Below are 15,982 nucleotides of genomic sequence, written 5' to 3'. Positions count from 1 at the left end.
TTATTTAATATGTTTCTTCGTATTTTGTTTGACAAACTCACAATGCTTCTTTGTGATGCATCATGAGTTTGAGGGTAGGTGTTAGATAATAAAGTGTCGGGCTATGTTATTGGGCCTGTTAGTTTAGAGTCCGTTAGGTTTTTTATATATATATTCTCTAGCATCCTTTTGTAATGTTAAGCATTGTCATTCTAATGAAACCCTAGCCGTCTTTGTTATTCACTCTTTCTCTATTTTGTATTTGTATTGTTAACAGTAACATGCACAACTGAGAAATGAGGTTCTTTATTGTTGTAGATTTATGATTAGGCATGACAACAAAACTCATATATGAGCTTAACCGTCTGAATCAACCACAATTTGACGGATTTTTTCTGTTTTGGCTGAGTTTGGGTTTTTCCCGATTTTAAAACTTGGGTATGAGACGGGTAACGGAGATACAAGTACCCACCCCGAACCCATACCCAAACATGTCTCATTGTAGAAAATTACTTTATCATCCATTGATATTTGCCATGTTATAAAATTTGCAATTGATATTTAAAGAACCAGCCAACTCATTTAGTCAAGGAAATATTAAAATGAACATATTGATGAATAATGCATTACAACATTGCTCTCGTGCTAAAAAAAAATTTGTTATTGAAAAAAATGATTCACTGTGGAGATGTGGATGGGTCGGGGATACCAAAACTCGTTGGGGATGGGGATGAGATTCAATTTATCATCGTCGTTACGTATAGGTAGGGTAATGAGTAAGTATATGGGAGTCGGGAATGGGGATGGAGAATGGGTAAAACTCGTCCCGACCCTGCTTCAATGTCATGCCTACTTATGATTTTCATTAGCTATGGAATTGAGCGAAAATCATATTTATATACAGTCTATGTGCATTACTTGTCATGCAAGTAATCGTCCAAAATTAACTAGCTTCTGAAGGTGAGAAAAACACACAAGAAGAGAGGGTTGAATTATGTAAACTTTTTATGGCTTTTCTTTTTCTTTGGTTGAAACAGCCTGATGAGAATCTGACATACACAGATTCTAATGCAGAGCATGAGTGCAACAAATAAGTACAAAACGCAAAGATAAAGAGATAGAGATCGAGAAAGCAGATACACAACAATTTTATACTGATTCCTCCTTCAATCCAGAAGTAGTTCAGTACCCTTGCACTTCCAAGGGATTTCACTATAATAACAACTTATTATAAATTTCTCAAGGACACTTCCAAGAGACTTCTCTATAATCAAGCACAACTACAAGAGACTTCTAATTGCTCAAGCACAACTGCAAGAGACTTCTATGATCTAGAACTCTACCTAAAGACTTCCCCTTCCTTAAGAACAACTGCTTAAGACTTCTCTTTGCTCAATCCCCAATGATTGAGACTCCTAATTGCTCAAGGTTTCACCAAGAGGCTTATATGCTCAAGCACGCAGGCGAGTGACTTTCTAAAATGTTTGCCCCAACTGCAAACAAGTTAATTTTTCCTTACACTCTTTCTAACTAGTGAGTGTAAACTGAACAAATGAATAGACTCCCTAGAATTTCTAAGATTTGACTTGAAATAAATCCTAAGTGTTTTGCGCTATTAAATTTGACAAAGTAATGGCACGGTTGAATAGTTGAGTCTTGTTGCTCCTTCTTCAGGTCTTCGTCTCCTTTTATAGACAGTGATTTGAGAGGCGTTGGTCCTTTGCCTTATATGGATAATCCCGTTGAAAAGTACTTTGAATTTCCTTTGCTAAAAGGAGACGTATTTGTTGCTTTTCTCGTTCCTGATGTCATTTGTCTGATTGTATACGTTGACGAATGAAGACAAAAGAACTACTCTATCAAATGCTATGATAGAGACAGATCACATATAAGACAAAAGCTTACGTGGATTCTGGGTTCCTCATATCCAAGTAGCCTAGTCAAATTTTGTGTCTGATGTCCTTCATAAAGTCTGTGGAGATACTCTCCAGCTTCTGTGAGACTTCCTTCTACTAAGGATGTTGACTTATGGTTGATCTTCCAGTAGATTTTCCACCATAGTCTTCTAAGCTTCTCAATCTCTTTCTGATGCTCGTGATATGTTCCTTCTTCATGATGAGGAGATCCTGCACACTTGAATATATCTTACTATATAAATTGTTCTTCAATACTGTATTATCATCAAAACACAAGGAGAACTTGTATGAACCATTCTTGTTCTAACAACTTCTGCAAAAGTAGTTAACAAGGTTAAAAAAGAATTTTAAATACTTGAATCATTAATATCAAAATCAAGTCATTCTTTTTGTCACGCCAAAAAAAGACATAAAACACTATGATTTGTGAGCTTTAATGGAAAGAATAACAAAAGTGATACATGGGTCGTTGCATTAAAATGAAATCAATAAAAATGGCATGTTGCTTTTCGACCCATTGTGGATAACAAAGAAGATTCATCAAACAAATATCTCATGAAGATAAAAGCACATGTGCAAATACATGACATCATCAAGGATAATTAAAAGAGTATTATTTTTCCCACCCTATGGCCTTCTCGCGCGCCCTATTTTTTTGACCAAAATACCCTTTATCCGGACTATGTTATCCGGACAATATCCGGATCGTATAATCCGAAAGGTTTGAAATCACCCTGCCTAATGGGACTTGCGAAAGTTGGGTTTGGTCAGGTGAAATACAATCCGGAAAACATAATCCGGACATAATGGTTGTACTCCAGAGGAGGAAATCCGCACGCCCTGTGTTCAAACGCCCCATGTTCAAACCAGGCGGGAAAAGTAGACGTATAATTCCGGAAAATGTAATCCGGACAGCTAGGGTATATATAGTTCTCCAGAACCTAGCTGAAGGAGACCACCTTTATCAAAAAAACACTCCCTACACCTCTTAAAAACCCTCCATTTGGGCGAAATCAAGGTTTGGAGCAGCAATCTGGCCATCAAGGGGGTTAACATCATCATTTTCGACTGAATGCAAAGGTAATGCGTATATAAAACTTTCCCTAGTCGATTTTTAGGCGATTAAGCTTTGATCACGTTGTATGATCCTCACTGTACTTTTCCGGAATTGGCAATTCGGACTGCATTCATGCTTTCCGGATTACATATTCCGGACAACACCAGTACAGAAACTGTGTTCATTTTCTGACTCTGTTTTGCACTGTTTTCAGTCATGGTTGTTCCTGTTGATCCCCCAAATGATGATGCACCTCAGAATGAAACTCCTGTTGTGTTGCCGCTTCTTTTACTTGAATATGCGCATGATTCCGAAAATACCAAATCTGAGAATCCCCCATCACCACCCCCGAAAGTAGAGGATGCTCCTCCTCCAATTCCTCCTGTTGTACCACCTCCAGTTGTTGCTGTTTGTATTGACCAGCGAGAACATTTTACCACCAAACACAAGTTTGCAACACGCAATGATTTGTTGGAGTGGGTTCGGGAGAAAGCTAGGAAGCTTGGTTTTTCCACTGTTATTGGTAAATCCGATAACGGTGGCAACGGAAGAAACGCATTTGTTACTTTGATATGTGAAAGGGGAGGTTCATACACCGAGTACAAGAGAAAAAGTAGGCGTGAGATAGCTGGTTCAGTTAAATGCGAGTGTCCGTTTAGGCTGAGAGGTTACTTGTTGACTGGTGGTGAGTGGAGCCTCAAACTTGGTGATGGTAAACACAACCATGGCACGACAGATGTGTTGAAAGGTCATAAAATCGTCGGTCGTCTAAACCCAAATGAACGTGTTCACCTTGAAGAGATGGTGGAATCAAATGTTCCTCCAAGGCAAATGCTTACCAACTTAAAGAAGAGGAACCGTACCACTTCAACTACCATCAAACACGTTTATAATGCTACTTACAGGTATAGGCGGTCCATTAGGGGTACGAGGAATGACATGCAACATCTCTTGAAGTCTTTGGTTGATAATGGTTACGTTTATCATTGTAGGAAGTATCATGATTCTGATGAAGTCAGTGATGTTTTTTGGGCACTGTTTTATCTTGGTTTTTCGGGTGTCAAACAATGATTACGTTTGAACCTTTTTAAACTTTGATATCTTATTTTTTCTTGGGAAGGGAAAAAATAAGCAAAACCCTTGAGAATCAAAGTCCGGGAGTTGTTTTCGCTACGGGAAGGTGTTAGGCACCCATAACGACTATAGTATCCTATAGGAACCGTCTTTATTTTCTACGCACTCGCTTTATTTTTACATGCTATTTGAAAAATGATATTTACACCTAAAGTTTACTAAGTCAAGAATTGGAGGGAGAAGAAGATGTTTGAATTTTTATTTTATTTGAATTGAAGGAATTTTGATTCCTTGCCTACGTACCCTTTTTAGGGATCAAATGCACCGTAGTTCTCTTCCAAAAAATGTTTTTGTTTTTGTTGGTTGATTTTAAGTTTGAAAATTGGAATTTTGAAGAATGGAGATTGAGAGGCCTTAAAGGCATGAGATTTTAAGAAAAAATGAGGTTTGATTAGTTATTTTGAAAAAAAAAATCAAGTATGATTAATTTTCATTGAAATTTGATTAAGAAAATAAAGAGAAAATGCAAAGGAGTTTTGACTCCTATATTTTTTGGAAAAAAGGTTTTCAAGTGATGTTGTTCAAGTTTTTTTTGAAAATTGATTTTTCTAAGTATAAATCCTAAGCATTCATCTAAACATGCAATCCTAAACATACATCTAAAATATCTGTGTGATGTGTGTGCATGTGTCGGTGCTTGTGTCGGTGTACATTATTAGAGTCCGTTGTCCTTTACATCATTGGCCTAGATACATTCTATGGTCTTGCAAGAATTAAAAATTGCATGAAGTAAAATACAAAATTCCTAGGTCTTTACATTCTAAGCCTTGCATGAATCTTAAAGTGCAAGAAATTAAAGTGAAGAGGAAGAATGGGGTATGTGATGCTTATGGATGAATGAAACATGAAATAAAGGGGTTAGTAGCATAAGGTATAATAGCATGAAAATTATAAACAAAAGAAACCCTAAAAAAACTTTGCCAAAAAGGTGACAACTCTTAGCAAAATATACCTAAAATTTTATCATGATGACAAGACAAGTGTATGACCTATAACTCCCATATCATGACAATATTCAAAGATTTTTATCACAATCAATAATATGGGGATTATAAGAGCACATTCAAGTCAAGAACCATGACATATTCTAGACACATTGGGCATTTAGTTTTCACAAACAATATCCACACAACTTGCAACACAAGAAATCAACAAATTGCATTCACAAACAGTAAAAAAGGGCCCAAATCAGAGACTAACATATTCACAAATTTGCACATCAAGCATCAATATCAATCCAACAAAATATCATATCAAAGTATAGTAAAAATTCACAAGAAAGATAAACAAATCACAAGTGTCAAGTATATTCTTCTTCTATCAATTTTAATATGTAAAACACTCATAAAAAAAAATATCAAGAAACACATTAAAACACACAAGAATTTTTAGGAATTTTTATAAAAGATTTTGAAGTCAGAAGAGGTGTAAAAAGTAAGAACAACATACAAAATAGCAAGAAAACATGAAAGAGAAGCAATCTGCGCAGGAACCCAAGCCCAGGCCCAAGGGAAATGGATCCTGGATCATCCAAACGTACCAGGGACGTTGGATTGATCCAGTTCCTGGAACCCTAGATCAAACGGTGCAAGCATATGGTCCAGGAGTGAACCAGACTGGTTCAGGTGAACCGGTCTGGTTCACGTCCTTTTAAAAGCACAAGGACCGGTCTATACTTCATTCTCCTCACTCGTTTCTCTCTCTAGGTTAAACCTTAGAGAGTGAAGCTCTCTCCTTTCACCTTATGATCTTCATCTTCCTCCCTTCTCCGACGTGGTGGCCAGTGGTGGCGCCGCCGCGTCGGAGATTCAACCTACTCCGATTCAAAAACCACTTACATATTCTTAAAGCTCTTTCTCGTCTCTTTATGATTTCAAAACTATTTTCTTGAAAAGAGGCTTAAATCGGAGTAGATCTACAATTGAACTATTCGGTTTTTTAGGTTTTCTTGAACTGAAACCCTAATCTACACTATTTTTCCACCGATTGTGATTACGAACTTGAATTCAGAAAATAAACGGTGAATCTTTGAAGATTGATGTTCTTAGGGTTTCGTTTCAAACTTTTTCAAATCTTTTCGAAGTTTCCACTTCGATTCACTGTTTATTTTCAACTACGAACCTTCGATGAGGATTTAGAACGAAAACGAGAGGGTTTTACGAGTTTACCTGGATTTGAATGGAGATTCGAACGGAGATTTCTTCGAAGAACTTCACGTTCGTTCTTGATTTTTCTGGTAAGTGTTTGAAACCTTCGAAACCGAAAATAAACCGGTGAACCTTCTTCTCTTTCTTCGCCGGTTCAATTCCACTTCGATTCCTCTTCTTCTCACTATTTCACCTCTGTGATCGTTTGAGTTTGTCGCTTGTGATGAATTCAAGCTTGAATTGCAGAGATTTGGATTCGATGATGAGGATTTCTCAAGAAATCTCTGAGAATCAACACTAATTTGTTGAGTTTTTGTTCAATTGATACGGTTAGGGTTTATGTGTTCTTGAGTTTCTGGAGAATTGGGGAAAAACGGTTACGATTTGATCTTTGGAAAAGAGAGAGAGAAGGTTGAATTGTGTTTGTGATGATTTGGCACGTTGTGATTCATTCTGTCACTGCACATTGATGAGTTGGCTATTTATAGGCTGCCATGTGGGTTTGTGGACCTGTGAAATTGTGACACCTGGATTTGAACTTGTGAGAAATTCGGCCTTGCTGGATATTGATAAAAGGACCTTTCTGCAAAATTAAAAATTACAAGGACTAATCTGCAATTATGAAAATTAAAAGGACCAACCTGCAAAATAAAAAAAAAGACTAAAAATAAAACTGGACAAAATATGGATTGTTCTGCAATTATGAAAATTTAGGGGACTAAAATGTAAACTTTTACAAAAAGTTTTAAAGAGAAGAGAAGAATGGAAAAAAAAAGGACCTAAACGCAATTTTTTCACACTTTAAGGACTAATATGCAAAAAAGACTAAAAATTAATTAAAATTGGTAATTGGAAAAAACTTAAAGTGAAAAAAAAATAAAAAACACAAAAAGGACTAAAATGAACCAACTACTTAAATGAGGTACTTCAAAGTAACCTCTCTCTGCCAAAATTTCACGTGAAATGACCAAAATGCCCCTAGGGACTAAATTGACCCAAAATGACTCTGATACAATTTTAAAATGGTTTTTTAACAGGGAATTAAAGCAAGAGTTTATTCAGACAAATTGAAAAGACTCAGAAACAATTTTAAGAGATTAAACAGAGCTTTAACACATGAAAAGACTAAAATGCCCCCAGGGGCTAGACTGACTCAAAATGACTTCAAATGCAATTTTTGAAATGGATTTTGATATGAGATTGGAACAAGGACTTATTCAAACCAATTTGAAAAGACTCAAACAACTTTTAAGGACCAAAACGAGTTTGAATGCAGGAAATGACTAAAATACCCTTTTTCATGAATTTTGCAAATAACATTGAAGTAAGATGCAGAGAAAGATGCAATTGATCAGAGACACATCAAGTGACTTGAAATGCAAGAAAAGCAGAATGGAGCTAGTATTTTTAGGTCCAAAATTAGGGTATAACAGGCACATCCAGAGTCTATCAAGTTGTTTAACACGTTCTCCACGGTGCTTGTGTTGGATTCCACATACAAGACAAACAAGTATGGGCAAGCGATTAAGCCTGGTTCGGTAGTGAAGACTGTGATGGCTGCATGGATGGATATTGTGGACTCCGACACGGAGGAAGCATATATTGATAATTGGACCCGGTTCAAAGTTGTATGCGCAAAATTTCCCAAGTTTTTGGATTATGTTGAAAAGACAATTTTGGATCCGGTTAAGGAGAAGTTTGTGAGGTTTTGGGTTGACAAAAACCTTCATATGGGAAATACTACAACAAACAGAGCTGAATCTGCACACGCTCGGTTGAAAAAGTATCTGAGTAGTAGTATGGGTGATTTGAGCACAAACTGGAAATCCGTTCATGACATGCTAGAGTTGCAACATACCGCAATACATGCTTCGTTTCAGACGAGCATTATCATGCTTGAACATCGGTTCAAAGACAAGGTGTTGTGGTCTAGGTTGATCCGGAACATTTCAAGGGAAGCTTTGCATCATCTCGTAGTGGAGTACAATAAAGCACTTGAAATTGGTACGGATAAATCAAGATGTGGTTGTTTGAGTTTGATCACATACGGATTACCGTGTGCATGTATGCTAGCTTTGAAGATCAAGAACGGCACCGCCATTCGTTTGGAAGAAATTCACACCCACTGGAAGAGGTTGGGGTTCAAGTATGAGGTTGACCCGAAGCTTCAAAAAGAAGACATCTCTCTATTGCCAGAATGGGATATGCTCCAGGTGTTTTTTTTTTTCAAAACTGTGTTAGTTTATGTTCTGCCCAGGATTTCTGTTTCTGTATTCTGTTCTGGTGAAATCCGGATTATATAATCTGGATATAATCGATGGATTCCGGATTATGTAATCCGGAAATGTAGCATTTACGCCCCATGCAAGTGCATTTAAGGCTCATGCAAAGGGTGTATCGTGAAGTTCCGGATTATACAATCCGGATTACCTTATGTATTTCGGATTGTATAATCCGGAAGGCATCAGTAATAGTCACAGAATGCATGTTTCTGACTGTTTTCCATCAACACCAATAATGACAGTTTTTTTACACATTGTAGGCCCGATTCAAGGACGCCGATTACAACATGAAGGTGCATTTGAAAGAACAATTCCGACTATTTGTTTTACCGGAAACCACCTCTATGCGTCCACCGCCAAATAAGGTCACCACCAAAGGAGCTCCAAAGAAAGATAAGCAAAGCATTCGATCGACAAGGCGGTCCCCTTCCCTATGGGAGATTGTTGACTCCCAAGAGCAAGAAACACAGGGTTCACAGACACGGTCAACAGGGACGAGTAGAAAGAGTGCACGGAAAAGAAACATGTCTCCTACTCCTCCTAAGCCAATCCCAAAAAATCCAAAGAAGACATCACCCGTTGAAGTCCGCATACCACACAAAGACAAAATCCCAATTTGGATGCATGGCTTTATTGAAAAGGTTACGGATGTACCCGGTGATGGCCATTGTGGGTTCCGAGCAGTTGCGGTCCTGCGTAACTTGACTGTTGATGATCGCGTATTAGTCCGGTACAACCTTTACAAAGAGCTTATCGGTGTAGAAAATGCCCGCTATCGGAGGATGATTAATGATGATAGGCGGTATAAAGAGGTCTTGGACGCTCTATCCTACGCCGGTATTGGATATGCACCACCGGATAAATGGATGACAATGACGGATATGGGGTTCCTCATCGCACAGAAATTCAACCAAACTGTTGTTGTGTTGTCCATTGGGAAATCATAAACCTTTTTCCCTCTATGTGGTCCACCGCCGCCTCCAAGTATCGATCCATTGATCTGTCTGGCATATGTGAATGACAACCATTTTATGCCATTGAAATTGAAGGATGGTTGTCCGATTCCTCCCACTTCCGCTCTATGGAGACAATACCATCGAGAGGATGCAGACACATGGCCTGATAGATATGTCAGCCGGATGGCAGATTATAATGAGCTAAGTCGGGCGGCGGGTGTTGAGGTCATAGAAGATGATGAAGAGTTGTACGTTGTTGAAAATCTTGATCCCGATGAGAGGGTTGGTGCTGGTCCTGCTCCTGGTGTGAAGGTTGAAGTGGATGATAGTCCCATTGATCTTTCGGCGCCATAGATTAGATATATATCATTAGTTTAGTTGAAATTGAAGGTGAGAAAAACACAAGAAGGGGGGTTGAATTGTGTTTTAGAAAAATTCTTCGTTCCTCCTAAAAACTGAACACACTGATCAGAAGCTAAGTGAGACAGCTTCTGAAGTGATAATCAGAATCTAAATGCAGCGGAATAAAACAGAGAGAGAGAAGAAGAACGACACAAAGCAATTATACTGGTTCCTTCCACAATCCGGAAGTAGTCCAGTCCCCCTTGCACTTCCAAGGAGATTTCACTATGAGTAATATCTGATTACAAATGCTCAAGCACACAAGCAAGAGACTTCCAATGCTCAAGCACACAAGCAAGAGACTTCCTTTGCTCAAGAACACAATCAAGAGACTTCCTGCTCAAGCACAACTGCAAGAGACTTCCTAACTAAACAAAATTACACAGAAAATTGTTTAAGGTTGAACACTTGATATACAATCAGAGGTGCTCACAATACAAATCAGATACAGACTCAATGGACTTAAGAATTTCTAAGATATGACTTTGAGACACAGAAATTCTAAGTGAATGCAGAACAATTTCAGCAGAGGTTTGGTACTTGTGAAAATCTTTGTGAGTCTTTCGTTCAGCGTTCTTGCATTACCAATTCTCTAGGTCTTCACTCCTTTATATAGAGGTGTGAAAGAGACGTTGTGAAATTGCCAGCACACCAAAGAGTCGTTGTTGAAGCTTGATCTTTCACCAATGATCTTTTGCCTGATTTGGTTGTTGTCCTATGAAGAACAAATTTGAAATCCATTCCTTATCCAAAGGAACATCTATGCAGGCGAGACCGTATTCTGGAGCTGTTTTCTTGTCTTGAAGTGCAGACACAAAACAGAGTAGTGGAGAACGTGGTTGTACAATTCGTACAAAGTACAATGTCAACGCTTTCGTCCAAATTGCAAACACACACCTTCAAACACCTTTGAAATGACCGTTGCAAACTCCACTAATCCTTTGGTTGTGTTTTCGAATCCAATAGACAGCTTTTGCATTGATGATTCTTCAATTCTTGATTCTTTGCAAATCCAGTTGATATTCAGCTTCTGGTGAAATGGCTTCTGATGAGGCAGCTTCTGATGATGCAGCTTCTGATGAGATGACTTCTGCAGCTTCTGATGATGCAGCTTCTGATGATGTGACTTCTGGACCTCTTGTCTTCAGGAGCACTATTCTTCAAGAGCAGCTTACTTCAGGAGCGCTATTTCTTCAGGAGCAGCTTGACTTCAGGAGCGCTTTTTCTTCAGGAGCAAGTTGCCTTCAGGAGCGTCCAAGCTTCAAATTTTTGTTGTTTCCATAGCTCTTTATTTGCTCATTCAGAACCAATGATGATGTAACTTTATAATTATGGTCCTGTACACTTGAACAAATATTAGCTAATCCAATTTACAATTTTTAATACCTTGTTATCATCAAAACTCTTTAAGGTTTATTGTTAAACACATTTTGTTCCAACAATCTCCCCCTTTTTGATGATGACAAACAAAAGTATTTAAAATTGATCAATTGTTGTTAATCTAATTAACAAGTTGACTTTGGGGTTCTGAGGTTTGTAAGCTCAGAATCTGAGGTTTGTAAGCTCAAACTCCCCCTGAGTCTGATAGTCTTTAAGGTGAGGTTTGTAAGCTCCCCCTAAGTTCTATCCAGGTTAATTAAATTCATTTTGCGCGCAATAATTATTATCAGAGCTTAAAAGCAAAATTGAATCATTGAAAGAATTAACTTATAGATAAGAAGAATGGTTCAATTAACTTTACTTGAATTTTGATACTCCTTCGTTCATTCATAGCTTATACCAATAAGGTAAAAAGATAGAAGTTTTTCAAAAATTTCAAATGCCATTAATGGGGCTCAGAGCCTTTAAATACTTGTCACATATACTCCCCCTTTTGTCATTATCAAAAAATTAAAATAAATCTAAGCACAAAAGACAAAAAGATATGAGAAAAACTCAAACTTGAGAGAGTATACTAAGCAATGAACTAAATAAATCAGAGCAAAAAAACATGTATATTCAATTGTCAGAAGCAGCTAAACAGTCAGAATCAGTAAGCATTCAGAAGCAAAAGAAATAAGACAAGATGATTTCAGAAGCAAGGACTAAGAAAATAAAACAAACAACAAACAAAGAAAAACACAAGGGTGTGCAACTAAGGGTTGGTTTGTTGTTGTTTCTTCATCTCTTCCATTTCTTCAATCTTCTTCTTCAACAATTCTTCAAGTTGTTGTTGCCTCTGAAGAAGAGCTTGTTCCCTTTCTTTAGCTTCTTGCTGCTGCTGTGCCATCTGTTTCTTCAGAAGCTTACACAGCCTTGCTTCTCTGGTCAAGTAATCCGTTTCAAAGAAGAAAGGCTGGTTTGCCAGGAGCAGTGTAGAACTTCTTACTCTAAGACTCTGATTCAGATTTTCCATTAGCCTTCTGACTGAAGCTTGCTTGACTCTGATGCATTTAGCCTTGATCTCTTCAATAAGCTCAGCTGCCCTGTTCTGAAGTGATGCCCAGGAGTCTTCATATGCACCTGTGAGATCAATCGTCCTTCTTTGATCCACCAGATTGTGCATCTGACTCAAGATTGTCAGAAACTCAGAATCGATATATCCAGATTCCAGGATGTTTGTGGGTGGATGTTCAAGGATTTCAAGATCAGAATCACTGATTTCTAAATCTTGAATAGGGTTAGGAACTGGAATGGTAAGGTGTGTTTGTGTGTTAGAAGATGAGGGCTGGTCAGAATCAATGTGTGTGGTGGAGGTTGAGGCTTGAACATTGACTAGAGAGATGTCAACATCCATGGCAAATGAGAATTGGTTTATATTTTTTATATTGAAAAATGACTCAAAGTATGATTAAAATTGATTTGATATTTGATTAAGAAATAAAATAAAAAGAACGCTCACTTGATTGAGAAATCAAGGTTTATTATGAAAATATTTTTGTGATTTTTTTTTATTATTTGAATGTTTTTGTTGTTTTGGAATAATGAATGAAAATTAAGCTAACGGAGCAATGAAATTAAAAGCGCGTGGATTTTTGTAGTGACGTTGGATCACCACAAAATCCCTAATCTATTTTTTGTATTTTTTTTTATATATATAAAGCGGTAAAGAAATAAAAGACACACACACACACACTTTTCTCATTTATATTTACATTGGACCTAAATACATTCTAATTGCTGGAAAATAAATGACAATAATTAAAATGCTAAAAAGAAATAAAATAAAATGCTAAAAAGAAGTAAAATGCAAGAAAATAAAAGAAAATAAAAGGAAGGGACAACCGAAGGGACAAAATTCCAAAGGAACAAAGCTACCGAAGGGACAAAATTTCGAAGGGACTTTTCCGAAGGGACTTTTTCCGAAGGGACAGAAAAAAGAGGGAGAAGAAAAGAATAGCTCGTCAACACAAGCTAAATGAGGGAGAAGAGAGAAAAGTTCTTTGACAACTCAAGAGAACTTTTGGTGTGTGAAATTGTGAAGGATGAGAGCTCTATTTATAGGTTCTAAGGTTGATGAAAAATGGAAAATTGGTTTAATGCACTTTGATGGGGATTTGAATGAGATTGATGGTTTTGGAATGTGATTTGAATGATTTTTCAAATGGGAGAGTTGACATGTAAAAATGGCATGATTTGTGGCACACTTGAGAAAGAAAAAAAATTGGACCTTGACACTATATTTTTTGACAATTTTTGGACTCATTAAAAAAAGTTAATAAAAACCTAAAGAAGTAATTAAACGAAAAAAATAAAAACAAAATGGTAAAATGGAAAATATAAAAATCAAGACTGAATAAAAATGAAAGATAAAAAATAAAAACTAAAAGTTTAAAAAAAATGACTAATAAATTAAAAAAAGTGAGAAGAGGTATTGATGATGAAACGCGTTCCTGATGAAAAATGGGAAGAAAGTTTTGACTCTGCACTGATTATGGCATGGCTTGGAGGAAAAATATTTTGGACCCCTGGACACTTAATTTTGGACTCATTGACACTTTGGTTTTTTTTACTTGGACAATAAAATAAAAGTGACTAAAATAAAATATGAAAAATGACTAATTAAAAGCTAAAATAAAAATTGGAAATAAAAACTAAAATTATAAAATTAAATAAAAGATGGAAATTAAAGAGTAAATAACAAATAATAAAAAAAATAAAGAAAACTAAAATTATAAAAATATAAAGAGCGAAGAGGGCCCGACTCGGAACCAAAATTATAAAAATTATTTTAAGATACCTTTCTGCTGAAATTTCCTTTGAAAAGTCAGAGACTATTCAGGGTCAGACAATGTATGAATGTAGGATGTTAGGTCAAAAATTGGGGTATGACAGATGCCCCTATTTAAGTTTTCTTCGTCCGGAGATTTGAAGATGAAATCTTTGAGTTGACGGGACGAAGAGACTTAAATACAAAAGTACACCAATTTTTGACCTAAGATGTTGTGAAATGCTCATGATGCAATTATGAATGCAGGACGGCAAAGATGATTTGACTGGGACGAGAAACAAACAACGGGATACTCAATTTGTTAAAGAAAGGGATCCGACTCCGCTGGGGAATTGCAGTTTCACTGGGGAAGAGATTGTCTACTACCGTATCGGTTTGGAACAATAGCTTAATGAAAACAAAACATTGTTAGTGACATCACTTGAACAGCTAAGCTGGGGATGACACTAGAGAAAATAAAATGTGATTTCAAACTGTTCATTGGTTGGAACTGACCATGACGAAAGGTAAACTCAAGCGGTCCGTTGTTTAGGACTGGCAGCTTGAAACAAGACAAAAGGTAAACTCAAGCGGTCCGTTGTTTAGGACTAGCAGCTTGAAACAAGACAAAATGTAGACAAGCGGTCCGTTGTTTAGGACTGACAGCATGAAACAAGACAAAATGTAGACAAGCGGTCCGTTGTTTTGGACTAGCAGCTTGAAACAAGACAAAAGGTAAACTCAAGCAGTCCGTTGTGTAGGACTGACAGCCTGAAACAAGACAAAATGTAGACACAAGCGGTTCGTTGTTTTGGACTAGCAGCTTGAAACAAGACAAAAAAAGGTACACTCAAGCGGTCCGTTGTTTAGGACTGGCAGCTTGAAACAAGACAAAAAGGTAAACTCAAGCGGTCCGTTGTTTTGGACTGGCGGCTTGAAACAAGATTAAAAGGTAAACTCAAGCGGTCCGTTGTTTAGGACTAGCAGCTTGAAACAAGGTAAACGTTTGCGAGAATCCACCTGGCTTTTTATAAACATTTGCGAGAATCCACTCGGCTTTTGATAAACATTTGCGAGAATCCACTCGGCTTTTGATAAGGTTTGCGAGAATCCACTCGACTTTTGCGAGAATCCACTCGGCTTGGTAAACATATGCGAGAATCCACTCGGCTTTTGCGAGAATCCACTCGGCTTGGTAAACATATGCGAGAATCCACTCGGCTTTTGCGAGAATCCACTCGGCTTTTGCAAGGTTGTGCCGGAATCCACCAGGCTTTGTAAAAGATTGCCTGAACCAACCGGGCTTTGTAAGAGTTGGCCGGAATCCACCAGGCTTATAATGAGTGACATCTCTGGACCAGACACACTGGGGATGACACTTTTGATGATAAGAAGGTAAATGTCAGATGTTCTTGTGTAGAAACTTGCGGCTTGACACAATGATAAGTAAAGACCGAACTGAAGAGACACGACCGAAACAAGATTTTGGTGACTAATGCAATCATGTGTGAATGATGCCGTGTGTATGTTGTGTGTATGAATGTATGATTGTATGAATGCATGAATGTATGAATGTATGGACTGGATTGTGACAGGTGGACTCGATGAAACGAGACAAGACAGGTAAGAAGGGAGGCGAACTGAAATCGGAAAACAAACACTCGGCAAACTCCTTTGGAGATGATACTATTGTGAACCAATCGAGCCGTTGACGGTGTAAAACCCGGCACAAGGTAGCAAACTGATGCCTCCTGGGTATAAAGCCCATTGTTGACCAAAAACCTAGAAGAAGTCGCCATTTGTAAATCGACGCAGAGTGTTCTTCCACCGGTATGCTTCAGCAGTCATGTTTTTTTTTTTTTTTTTTTTGTGAAAATCCCTAACTTTTGCCTGGACCGCCCTTTCGGGTTTTCAGTCCAA

At 37.5% G+C, this 15,982-nt stretch overlaps 1 protein-coding gene across 1 annotated transcript; it reads left to right on the top strand.

Moving 5' to 3' along the window:
• Positions 1 to 2,701: 2,701 nt before the first annotated feature.
• On the top strand, positions 2,702 to 9,825 carry LOC146904027 (uncharacterized). Its single transcript, XM_085728214.1, has 6 exons — positions 2,702 to 2,780; positions 3,167 to 3,857; positions 3,945 to 3,966; positions 7,667 to 8,446; positions 8,776 to 9,432; positions 9,565 to 9,825. The coding sequence occupies exons 1-6, from the start codon at positions 2,702 to 2,704 to the stop codon at positions 9,823 to 9,825; spliced, it is 2,490 nt and encodes an 829-aa protein (XP_085584340.1).
• The last annotated feature ends 6,157 nt before the right edge of the window (positions 9,826 to 15,982 follow it).

This window comes from Medicago sativa, chromosome 7 (genome assembly GCF_051527215.1).
Source record: "Medicago sativa cultivar Bolivia chromosome 7, Bolivia_mono, whole genome shotgun sequence".
NCBI classification, from domain to species: domain Eukaryota; kingdom Viridiplantae; phylum Streptophyta; class Magnoliopsida; order Fabales; family Fabaceae; genus Medicago; species Medicago sativa.
This window is presented reverse-complemented; position numbering and strand designations above follow the sequence as displayed.

Bases quoted from the DNA above. Each gene is read 5' to 3' on its own strand.
- LOC146904027 (XM_085728214.1), top strand. From the start codon at position 2,702: ATGGTTGTACTCCAGAGGAGGAAATCCGCACGCCCTGTGTTCAAACGC. The intron at 8,447-8,775 runs GTGTTTTTTTTT...TACACATTGTAG, and splicing joins CAGAATGGGATATGCTCCAG to GCCCGATTCAAGGACGCCGA. The intron at 9,433-9,564 runs GTTGTTGTGTTG...TTGAAATTGAAG, and splicing joins CACAGAAATTCAACCAAACT to GATGGTTGTCCGATTCCTCC.